At 41.8% G+C, this 12868-nt stretch overlaps 1 protein-coding gene across 1 annotated transcript in view; it reads right to left on the minus strand.

Moving 5' to 3' along the window:
• The window catches only part of GFRAL (GDNF family receptor alpha like), a 42447-nt gene that overhangs the window by 24226 nt on the left and 5353 nt on the right, over positions 1-12868 (minus strand). The window contains exons 2-6 of the mRNA XM_078386667.1: positions 10605-10745; positions 6303-6452; positions 4966-5326; positions 3065-3120; positions 1124-1454 (exon numbers count right to left, since the gene is read on the minus strand). Of these exons, the coding sequence (XP_078242793.1) occupies positions 1124-1454; positions 3065-3120; positions 4966-5326; positions 6303-6452; positions 10605-10745 (1039 nt within the window). The remainder of the gene's footprint in view (positions 1-1123; positions 1455-3064; positions 3121-4965; positions 5327-6302; positions 6453-10604; positions 10746-12868) is intronic.

The raw sequence follows: 12868 nt of genomic DNA on the forward strand, positions 1-12868 counted from the left end.
GCTTTCCCACCCTTGCAGGGCCTAGGGACAAGCCGGGGCATGTCCTACGACCACCCCTTTTCCAGCCAAGGCCCTCCAACCGCTCCCCATTGGTCTACGGGGTCGTGGGGTGGCACGCAACCTCGGGGACCAATCCTCAGGCCACCCCAGGGTCACGGGGGACCCCTGCCTCTAGGAAAAGGCTCCTATAGGCTCACGGGCCCACCCGAAATCCCTGACGTCACGCAGGGGGCTGGGGCAAGCCGAGACATGGTCTACGACCACCCCTTTTCTAGCCAAGGACCTCCAACCGCTCCCCATTGGCCTACGGGGTCGTGGGGTGGCACAACCCCTCGGGGTCCAATCCTCAGGCACCCCTAGGGTCACGGGGGACCCCGGCCTCTAGGGAAAGACCCCTATAGGCCCACGGGGACCCCCACAACCCCTGACGTCACCGTTCGGACCACCCCTTCCGCCGGAAGGGGCCTGGGTCCAGCCTAGGCGCCGGAAGTCCCTCCCCTTCCGGTCCAGGGTCCCAAAAGGGGGCGTGGCACCTGTCAAAATTGAGTTTGAATAAAGCTACCACTATCCTACTACTCATATGCATTCCTAGTATTTCTTTTCATTGTGAGACATATGAAAAGATGAAGGACAGAAAGTAAATAATAGAACAAAAGGAAAAACTGAGAATCGAAGTGAGGCACACATCAAGAACTACACAGCTTGGCCATTATTTGATCAGTATTATACTTTTTACATATAGTCCCCACAGGCTGAATAGGATCCATTCTGAAACGAAAGGACTTGAATGTGCTTTGTCAGGGCTGGCGTGTGGCTCTAATTTTTAAACACTTATGGCAATCTCTGCTGGATTAATACAGAGATGTCTGTAAGAGGTGTATTGACTGAACATAACAAATAGTTTGGGGAAAGCAAGGGCTGCTATATGAGCATAAACTATGAGGACAATGAGCAGAGCCTTCTGCCACTCCTGGCTACCTTGGGAAGATGGACAGGTGGGTAAAGCATTGCACAGGTATCCCGCTGATGTTACTGGATAGTGGCAAAATAAAGCTGTTGATATGGATCTTGGGAGAGAGGTGCCACACATACGAAATTGAGCAAAACCTATAGTCTTACTTACCAGCAGAGGTTGTTTGCTTGGCATGAATGAATTACACTGAGACAGGAAGGTTGTGGAATGGCATGGACTGCACATGGTTGGCCATGAAGGAGCTCTTTGGCTCGATGGCAGTTTTCATCTGACTGGATGCAGTCGCAGAACGTCATCATCTGGGCAATGTTGAAAGGCATATTTTCATAGAAGGCCCGCAGGGCTCCTTGGCATCGATGAACATTGCACTGTGTTCCGTTTAACTGGCAGGCTTGAAGGTACAGAGCTAATTGTCTGTTACAGACTTCGTCGTTAACACATTCCACATTTACTTGGAAGCAGGACTGCCTATGTTTGTATTCTAAAGGAACAGGAAAAAGGTCACCAATTTTAGGGAAGTGAATATGAGGTCTCATCAATCTGGTGAGCACCAAAAACTATTCATTTTATTTATTATTTGTTTCTTTTAGATCCCATCTTTCCTCCGATGAACTCCAGGCAGCATACATGACTCCCTTCCACCTAACTTTATCCTCACAATCATCTTGTAGGGCTGGTCAGGCTGAGAAAGACAGTGACTGGCCCAAGAATGCTGTGTTTCATGGCTCAGTGGAGACCAGAACCTACTGTAGTTTTCCCCGGTCACTCACCTGAAATTTTATTTATTTATTTTAATTTTATTTATTTTAAATTGTTACATACTCACCCCTGGATATGTAACCAATTGGTATTAGCAATCATCCTACATGCATTCTGAGACAGGCCTTCCCCAATCAGGCACCATCCAGATTTGTTGAACTACAAATCCTATTATACACAGATCCATCAATCTGGCTAGGCAAGATGGAAGTTGTAGTCTGACAAAGCTGGAATTTGTAGCTTGGGGAAGGCTGACATAGAGGAGATATACAGTAATCCAATTCTTAAAAAAAAAAAACACCTCCAGTTTATGAATGTGGGATATTGTGCTCCTGCACTCAGGATTCAGAAAGTCAGGAAATGGCCCCATATTGCTGTGCAACATTGTGCCCACATTGCCAGCAAGAAAAAGGATGCCAGGCTTTAGTACATAGCAAAGGGCAGCCTGAATGTTGACGACACCAATGTTGGTCTACGGGGTACCCTCTTCTGCTCACTACCATTCAAACTTGTTGAAAAACAGTTCTGAGAATTGCTTTGTATTGGGAGAGAAGTGGTTAACTAATGAAAAAAGGAGCCTTCTAGGCATGTCAGAAAGAGTCCAGTGTTGCAAACATCAACGTACGAATAAACCTGAAAAGGTCACTTTTAAGGAATAGCTACCACAGTTATCAAATCACTAAACCGAATCTCATAACTTCTTCACACACAGCACTTCTAGAGATGTTTCAAATGACATGATCATAGATGGATAAGCCAAAGAAAAATGCTTATGAGTATTCTTGTGAAACATAAAATTTCTGATTCTTTCAATGTGTTTTATAACAGGCAACCTCTGAAGGGCTAGGAGACCTTGGTTCTCACCCATGGATGTTTGGTGGGCTGCACCACAGCCTTTCGGTTTTTCACCTCTCCCAGAAACCTTGGGAGAACCATTTGCCATTTAAATGCAACACATGCACAGTCAAAAACAGGAAGGCACCGCCTGGTCACTTCCAATTTATATATATATAAAAGGTTAAATCTGGATTAAATGAGGTTTGAAGACAAAACTGCATTTAAATGGTATATTTCATCCCCTGTAGAGTCTATGGTGAAATTACTTAGATGGGGGGTGGGAGCGGGTGACCACACATTGGGTCCTGAGAGACTGAGAGAAGGGCCTCCTGGAAGATCTTTAAAAGGCAGTGGCTTCCTTTAAGGACCAACACAACATCTTTTCCAATTTGTGTGTGTGTTCATTGTGCTAACCTAAGCGGGCGGGGGGGCATGCTTTCTCATTCACAGTCTCTGTGGATACAAACAAGAAATCCATATAAGACTGACATTTACCATAGTTCGAAAGAGCTGATGGCTTCCATTGTGATTTTATTTCCATTTTATCTACGACAAAAGAGATACAAAATTCAATGGATTGTACATAACATTTTATTTCTACGTTTGAAAGTGAAACTGTGTAGGCTTCAGTGGAACAAAATTTTAACAAGAACAATGCTTGGAAATAGTTTCACTTAATAAAACCAAAAAGATTTTAAACAAAAGCTTCAGTTTCTGTGAGGTGTAATCCAAAAACAGGAACATTTCGAGGTCTGTTCTAGACAGCTGTTCTGATATGATCACTTTCAAAGTCTACCTATTATTTGTATTTTCCTAGATTACCGAGAAGGCATAGTATTAAAAAGCAATAACATGAATAGGTCATTTAATAGGTACATGTGGGCAATCAAGTTTAAGTTTATAGAGGTCCTTGATACTGATTTCTGTGCACTAGTTGCATAATGCAACAGCTGCAAAAGATGGGGGAGTCTCATTCATATCAATGAATGCCTTTTCAGTTCTCTCTTTACAGCCTATCAGAGTTGCAGATCAGATTCATTTACCTCAGTTGGCAAGGAGACCCTGAAATGTGGGCATAATCACAAGTCTGGGTAAATAATATTTTGGCAACATTGAATTAAAGCAACATGGAATTAAAAGGGAGGCCAAGCAGATGGCATTCAAGTAACCTGGTGTTACACAGTCAAGGTTGAGTGGTTATCTGTGTTGAGGAGAGGAAGGGCAAATGTCCAGCTTAGACAACAATGGCTGTTCACAGGCCAAATGGATTGCAGAGTGATTCTCCCCATGGTTGGAAATGGTATTTGATTATGCGGTGGTGGGAGAGATTCTGGGGGACAGTCTGATAAAAGTCAACCACTATGTCAGCAATGTCACATTTCTTAAGAAATAGGTACTGTTCTTTTTAACAGTTCACTCTTACACATTTGTATTTCTTAGAGAGACCCACTGAGCTCATTGGATATGCCTTCCATGTGAAGGCAATAGCTCCAGGTTTGTTTCTTTAAGGAGGAAAGTGGAACAGAGAGGGTTGCCATGCTCCCATTGGACAGCTCCTCTTTCAAACATCATCGCCTTTATCTTAGAACTGTGGAGCTAGAAGGGACCCTATGGGTCATCGGGTCCAGCAGCTATCAAGGAGGCACAAGGAGGTGGTGGGGGGAAAACAAGCTCCCAATCTCTGGGTCTGCAGCCAGATGTGTAAACCCTTGAGCTGTCAGGACCACATTGCGCAGAGGGTCAGGCAAACCAGAAGGGGTCTTGAGGTGGCTCCAGAAGATCCTGGCCCTTGGAGGAGACTGTTGATGGGTGCCCCACCCTGAGAGACAGGGCCACCTCCTTGCCATAGAGACTAGCCACATCTGAAGACATGGGCTAGGCCAGGGTCCACTATGAGGGCTCCAACTGGAATGGACAGAGACAGGGGCTGGATTGGAGTACCTTCAGAAGGACGCAAGGTGGGTTGGGCCCCAATCCATGTGCACTTGCTGAGGTATGAACTGGGTCAGGGAAGCAGCACAGATGTTCTAGTGCAGTGGTTCTTAACCTTTGTTACTCGGATGCTTTTGAACTGCAACTCCCAGAAACCCCAGTCAGCACAGCTAGTGGTGAAGGCTTCTGGGAGTTGCAGTCCAAAACTCCTGAGTAACCCAAGGTTAAGAACCAGTGTTCTAGTGCACCGTGAGGTCAGAAGAACATGCTGTGTAAGTAGAGCCAGTTATAACTGCATAGTCAACACTGGGTATTCACAATGCCATTGTGGCTTATAACAGAATTACCCATTTGATGGACTGCCACCAACTACCACACAATTGTGGAAATTCTGAATTGCTTTCCTTTATTGTGTCACTGGTTGCCACTTACTTGCATTGAATCCTTGAATTCCCTCCTCTGTGTGCATTTCCTTAGTAATTGTTGAGACCTGATACACCTGTGTGTGCTGTAAACAGGTGTTATTAAATATATTTTCCCATACTTCAGTGCATCTTTTCTGCACAGGTTCTGGGCAGGTGCACTTCCCCAGGACTGTGTCCTCAAGTGCCTTCCGTGCTTCCAAGCATTGCTGGAGGTTACATGTGGCTCTGCAGACCCTCTGGAAAGTCTGATATTGCGTAAAACAAGCATCATCTGCCTGGCACATTTCCTTGGCAACAGAGCAGTCACTTTCTCTTACACCTGAGAGAGCTTCCTCTTCTGATTTTGTTTGCTGCAGAAACTTCGGGTGAACGTCCATGGCAGAAGAAGACTCTGATTTTCCTGCGAAAGAAAGACATGGCTCCAAAAGAAGTTAGACAGACCATGTGGAAATATTTTTTTTTTCAAAATAGAAATTTTAGGAGGGCTTCCAGACGATGCAGAGAGTCCTTAGTGAAGATAGTGGTAGCTTTCAGAGTACTGACAGGGAAGGGAAGGGACGGAAACGTCCCTTCTTATCATTTTCATCCGCTCCTTTAAGCTACTGTGGATTTTCATTGCATTATATTTGCCTCTAATTTTCACCTTTCCTTTCAATGTTCTCGTCACTCCACCCCCTTCATGAATATGACCAGCTTAGAAGCCATTTCTAGACCTAGACTAGTCAATAATATGTAGCTCCTTTTGTGAGATGTCAATGTCCTTCCCCATAAAAAGTCCCAATTATACGGACTTTTCACCCCTTTGCATAGGTGTCAAGGTACAGATCTTGCAGCCATAAGAAAATGAAGTTGGAGTCACTCTCCTTTGCTCCATAACTTTGCTCAGATTTATACTCAAGAGCCCACAATAACACCCAGATAATATTTGTCATATTAAAGATGGGCAACAGCTTTGAACACCACTGCCTATTTCCTCTAAAAGTATACAAGACCTTGACTATGATTTAAAATAGTCAAAACATTCTATATCCCAGGATTGATCCTAAAACAATTTACTCAACTGATGTTTGCAACTGTCAGAGATTTAAGGCACCCAAAAGGCTTTAATTTGGCTAAAATGATAGACCATGTTACAGACGGTCCAATAATTTTCATGATCTCCATTTAGATAACTAACGTCATTCCAAATGCTTGGAATCCAGGTGCTTCTGCATTTACTTAGAAGGGCCATGACGTCTTGAAGCACTGACTAATTGATATTGTTGCAAAAGGATTTGGAAATCGCAAGCTTCCAAAAGCTAGACTTTTTCCCCCTCAGCTGCAATGCATGTATTACTTGCCATTATTTTGAATCATAGGTGAAAGTCAGGCATTACCTTGATTTTTGAAGCATTGCTGGCCATGGAATGATTTGATGCTGCAGTTGTCTTTGATGCACATGCAGTCTTTAAACTCTGGGTACAGGTTAATTAAGAACTGGATAACTTTATTACAGTTAGAGGAATCTTTCACTGTGCAGCTGTCCCCTGGATTTCAAAAAGACCGTGATTATTAATACCTAAGAACAGATAAAATGCAACCACAACATTTTTCTGTTAAAAATCCTGCAGTATCTCAAGGCTTATTTTATTGGGGCATAAATGAATGCATTTGATGAAGCAAACCTGAATCTGTATAAGTTCATGCTACCATGACAAGCACATTCCATTCTGATAAAATTTGTGTTGGGGGGGCTATGTATACAATAATAATTAATAGTTATGTGCCACAAAGTCAATTCTGACGTATGGAGACCCTTTCTAGGGTTTCTTGAGTACTCTGAAATGATTTTCCATTCCCTTCCTCTGGGGGCAGCTTGCCCAAGATCACACAAGTTGAGTCTGGAAGATGTAGGAGGATTGAAACATATAGGACCCCTTTTATTTATTTATTTATTTATTTATTTATTTATTTATTTATTTATTTATTTATTCATTCATTCATTCATTCATTCATTCATTCATTCATTCATTCATTCATTTATTCATTCATTCATTCATTCATTCATTCATTCATTCATTTATATGATGCACTTTTAAATTACCCATCAATCAGAGCTGTGTGGATGGTGTAGAATTTGTTTTAAAAAAGGCAAAAGAAACAGAATATGAAACCTAGTTAAAATTGGAGGCAGAGAATATAACGTCTAAAAACACATTAAAACAGCAGGTGGATGAGATGCACAAAAGCATTAAAACTGTTCTTCAAATGTATGGAATAAGAAGAAGAGTTACATTTTTATTTCCAACAGATACACTAATTTTACTCCATAAGTCTGATGAAATGGACTTGTCCATGAAAGCTCATGAGATTTTTATTTCTTCTTTTAATTTTTTTTATTTTTCTTTGGGTTCTGCCTGATATGCTTGCACTGACTAACACAGCTACTTCTTTTAATACTAAAATCAATGGAATTCAATTTTATTGTCAGATTAATGTGAATCCCATTGATTTCAGCAGGTCTGTTCCAGCTAGTAGCAAGTCTGCATCCAGACACTTTGCTTTGACTTTTTCTGAAAGCTGCTGTTGGTTAACCATACACATTATGCATTTTTTTTTTTAGAATTATCCAGCTGAACATGTTTTTCATCAAATATTTGCTGATCAGTTCCCCATGATCAATGACTAGGCATATGACCAGGGATGGGGGGATTGCAATTCACTGTCGAATCTGACTCAAGTTGCACCAGCGACTCAACTTGGGTTTTTTTTAAAGAGTCACATTTGACTCGGACCCTTTTTTCCAAGTCATATTTCCAAGTCTCAACACAGAAGGAAAGAACGGCTCTTTGGGGCAAACTCCCCCCCCCCCGGCCCTCAGGACAGAGGAGGAAGATAGTAGGCCACTTATCATGGCCACCCAGAGAAGGTAGGAGGAGGCAGGGAGGGAAGGAGGGCAGGCAAGCAGTGAACGGAGGAAGAAGAGGAGGAGGGCTGGTCATTTCCACACCCAGGGGAAGCCCTGCCCAGCCATCTGGGTGCCACTGTGCCACCTCTCAGTTCAGGCAATGCCAAGCAGATGGACCCCCACCTCCATTGGAAGGTGGTTGTTTTAAAAAAGGCTGGCCTCATGGCCTGTGGGGGGAGGAGGAGAAGGCAGAACCCACCTCAGAAAAGGCAGGGGAGATGTGGACCGGGGACTCGGACCCAAACACTTGCCAGCATTCCTGCCTGTAACCTTAAATCAATTTATTGCCAAGATAATAAATTCTTTATTTATTTATTTATTTATTTATTTATTTATTTATTTATTTATTTATTTATTTATTCATTCATTCATTCATTCATTCATTCATTCATTCATTCATTCATTTATTTATTTATTTATTTATTTATTTATTTATTTATTTATTTATTTACTTATGCCCCGCCTATCTGGCCCACCGGACCACTCTTTTAAGTTGTTGCACCAATGTGTGGAATATTTGGCCAGTAGAAGCGTGATCATATTGCTCCTCTGTTTCTAAATACTGCTTTACTGTGTGAATGTTGAGAGGAAATTTGCAATCATGGCATTGCCTTTGAAAATAAGCATATGAACCGAGTTAGCATTGATGGGTGTCCCGAAATGTGCTGCAAAATAATGGCTGGCATTAGACGCTCTTCGTGCTAATAACAGGACATAAACTTTTCGAATGCTCCAATACCTCCAGAAAGTAGACCAGCAAGTAACAGCCTGTGTGACATCTGCAGGTTACTGAGCGACAGGGAGATGGCCTTTAAGAGCAAGAACTGCTCAGAATTCAATTAACAAAATAAGGAGACTTTAATACACTTTGTATATCATTACATGTGCTAAATTGCGTGCATTTCTTTTATGAGTGTTCCGAGGTTTATTCAGAGTGTTGATTCAGCTGCTCGTTTAAGGTGGCAGAAATTCATTTATGCCAGAGTCAGATTAAAAAACGTATATATTGTTCCCTTTATTGTTGAGTAGAGAGGCTATTGGCAAAGACTTTGTTGAGTCGACAGTGTCAGATGTTCCCTGTGATTTAGGATCTGTGTATATTAAGTGTTCAGTGACCTCGTGTTGACTTGTACTACCTTCAGAGAAGCCGTGTACCTTTTTGGCTAAGAGAAAACATTTGATTCATCATGGATCATATCACCTGTCCCAAGAGGAATTTTTCTGATTGGTTACAGTGGTTTCCATTTTAACACAGAGTTTCCAGGCAAATAGACTTGTCTTTTTAAAAAAAAATATTCAAGAGGGCAAGACATATATTAATGAAATGTCAGGAGGACCGTGAGGGGCAACTTCGTAGTAAAGGAAATAGATTTTAAGGGAGGGGTCTAATCTGCTTCTTCACATCAGGAACAAGCCAATGCCTCAGAGCTATGAGCTTTAAAGCTAACAGCAATAAAACATTTGTATTTAATATGTCTGCGATTATGACCACATTTTCTTGAAACACTCCCCCCCACACACTTAAAATTAAAAACAAAACCCCAAGACTTTTTGAAACAATCTTTGATTGATCATCCTTCCCCCAGCCATCCATTGGAGCAGGCCTAGAGATATTGCGGTAAACTGTATACAGTCTTACTGTGGGGAATTAACAATTAAGATTTGTAGTAGGGGTCAGGTGTCCTCCTAAGGAAACATGGGGAAAAGAGCCCCCTATTATAACAGAGTTGTACTTAAGAGTTTCCAGGCCTCATCTAGTTGTAGCTAAAGGCTCTGGACATTGATGGATCATTGTAATTTCTCAATTAACACTTAAATTATTTGTGAAGAAACGATAAGAGTGGTCTTAATTGACTAGATAGGCGGGATATAAATTAAATAAATAAATAAATAAATAAATAAATAAATAAATAAATAAATAAATAAATAAATAAATAAATAAATAAATAAATATATCTGTTAAAATCTGAGAAAGCCTGAAAATATCTGTATAGCAATTTTCCAGTAGATACAGTGGTGCCTCGCTTTACGATTGCTCCGCATTACGATGAATCCGCTTTACGGCGATCTTTTTGTGCTCGCAATTGCGATCGCAAAACAATGGTCTAAATGGGGGGATTTCGCTTTGCGATGATTGGTTCCCTGCTTCGGGAATCGATTCTTCGCAAAACGATGTTTTTCTAACAGCTGATCGGCGGTTTCAAAATGGCCATCGGGTAATTAAAATGGCTCCCCAATGTGTTTAGGGACGGATTCCTCGCTATACAGGCAGCTAAAATGGCCGCCGTATGGAGGATCTTTGCTGGACGGTGAGTTTTTAGCTCATTGGAATGCATTGAACGGGTTTCAATGCGTTTCAATGGGTTTTTTTTATTTCGCTTTATGATGTTTTCACTTACTGGCGATTTTCCTGGAATGGATTATCGTCGTTAAGTGGGGCACCACTGTACTGATAATGGTTCTGAAGACAGTAGCTGTAGTTATCCATGAATATATATATATATTCATATATATATATACACACACCCCAAAAAAGGGGGAGAAGAGTTTAGCATCCCAATTACCAATGAAGTCCATAGGGAAGGCAGGAGTGTGGTAGGGACATGCGTCTCCCTAGTTTTAAGGAATTTAGTTGAACCTTAGTTTAGTGTGCATTTTACAGACACGGATAGAGCATGGAAGATGGTTTATCTGCTAGTCCAAAGAAAAACTATGATTTCCTCATAGTTACCTGTGCTGAAGCAAACTTCCTCCAGTAAATTCCAGACACTTTCACATCCATTGTCTGCAGCCATGCACTTCTGTCTCAGCTGTTGGCACTGGGATCGCTGGGTCTGGGAAGCAGATGTATTCACAGAAAACAGCACCAATACTGCAAAACAGGTAACATAGGGTGGAGTCCAGATTTAGGTACTTGGGATGAGTCTTGGCAAAGAGGATGGCCTGTCCCTTTGTCCAAACAGCAGTTTCTCCAAGCCCTGATAATGCCACATGGATGACCGGCCGCATGGTTTGAGCTGTGATATAAGTGGTATGGATGGGTGGGGAGGACTCATGAAGAGCAGGGGGAAGTACCATCCATCAGCACAGTCCTTCAAGACAGATGCATGTTACATAGCAGGCTTTTCCAGCTTGTCCCACTGGGCATACTGATGGGGGATTAAGAGGCAACAGCTTAAGACAGGTGCAGGGCCCAGATTGGGAAAGGCTGGTATGCAGCATGGAAGGGGAAACTGGAGTACTTACTGTGGCAACCACCCATGTCACTCATGACACTCATATTCATGAGCTGATTTACATGAACCTATGAGAGGGCTGGAGAGGTGGAGTCAGCAGCTACATGAGACTTGGCTGGAAAGGAGGGGTCAGATAGGATGGTTATGGTTAGGTAGAGAGGGGCGGTAATGAGATTCTAAGCTGAGAAAACTATGTACTGAGGGAACTGATGACGAAATGCTTGCAAACGCTGAATACAGTGGTGCCTCGATTTACGAACTTAATCCGTTCCAGAAGATGGTCGTAACTCGAAAAGGTCATAAGTCGAAGCACCATTTCCCATTGAAGTGCACTGAAACCTGATTAATCCGTTCCGCCTGTTTTTTGGTTGTATCTCAAGGCGCCAGTTGCAACTTGAAGCATTCGTTCCCATAGGAATGAATGCAAAAGCGATTAATCTACAACTACCACTAGGGGGAGAATTTTTCTTCTTTTAACCTAAGATGGCTTAGGTCAAAAAAAAGGGCAGGAAAGGAGAGAGGGAACAATGGGGAAAAGAGGAAAGAAAGAAGGTCATCACTGGGGTACACAGACCCCTCAAACAAAGGTTTGTGCTGTTAAGCAGAAAAAGAAAGAAGATAGAGGGAGAGAAAAAACAATTGGGGGAGAGTTTGGAGTCTAAACCACATTTTACACCATTCCAGCAAACAGAGCCCTTCAGAGAAAATTTTCTGATTTTAAAACAAAAAGACTGGAGTCACATTTTAAACCCACACATTTTAAAACAAAAGAGAGGTCACAGTACACAAACCCTAGGAGCCACAGAATGCAAAAATCAATCAATCAATCAATCAATCAATCAATCAATCAATCAATCAATCAATCAATCAATCAATCAATCAATCAATCAATCAATCAATCAATCAATCAATCAATCCAGCAGCCATTATTCTAGCAAACAGACCTCAGCAAACAGTCTAATTTTACATTTTAAAATTACAATCTAATTTTCACATTTAATTTTAATTTAATATTACAGTCTAATTTTCACATTTTAAACCCACACTGCAAGACCCATCAGAGCACAGAAACATAACCCCCTCACCTGGCTCAAACCCAAGTTGCAAAAACCCTGTACAGTACATACAGGACTCACCCAGAACAGGCAGTTTCTCTGTTTTAAAAAAGAAAGTAAAAAAATCCAAAAAGCAATTTAAAAAAGAGTACAGTACAGTACCAGGCAAGTACCCAGCAGTCTGAAGTCTCTTTCCATATCCACACTCTCTAACCGCTGGGGCGAACGAGGTACAGAGAAGCAACCTCTTCGCTGACCAACGGTTAACTGAAAGCAGTTCAAATTTCCTGCTTTCCCCGCCTTCCCTGCCTTTGTTTCCCACAAGTCCAGCTGTTCGTAACTTGAAATGGTTGTAAGTTGGGATGTTCGTAAGTTGAGGCACCACTGAACTTTAAAGACTCTGTTATTACATATTCATTCTGCTTCACTTCAATAAATAAGTTTTGTTTTGTTCACATGACAAGTGTTCAGACATACATCATTTATATTGTGGGTTGAAATAATCCACTGGTGGCAGCAAAGAGAGAACGCGGCGTGAGCCTTTGCTTGAGAATAGTAAATGGGGGGGGGGGGGCAGAGAGAATGTGAAAATTACCTATATATTAAATAGAGTCATACTTCTTGAATTTCACATTTCAAATCCCCCAGTTTCATTGGACTGAGGAACACACACTCAATGCCAGAAATTCAGTGGTAAGTTGCAA

The sequence above is a fragment of the Pogona vitticeps genome, chromosome 1 (assembly GCF_051106095.1).
Source record: "Pogona vitticeps strain Pit_001003342236 chromosome 1, PviZW2.1, whole genome shotgun sequence".
NCBI lineage: Eukaryota > Metazoa > Chordata > Lepidosauria > Squamata > Agamidae > Pogona > Pogona vitticeps.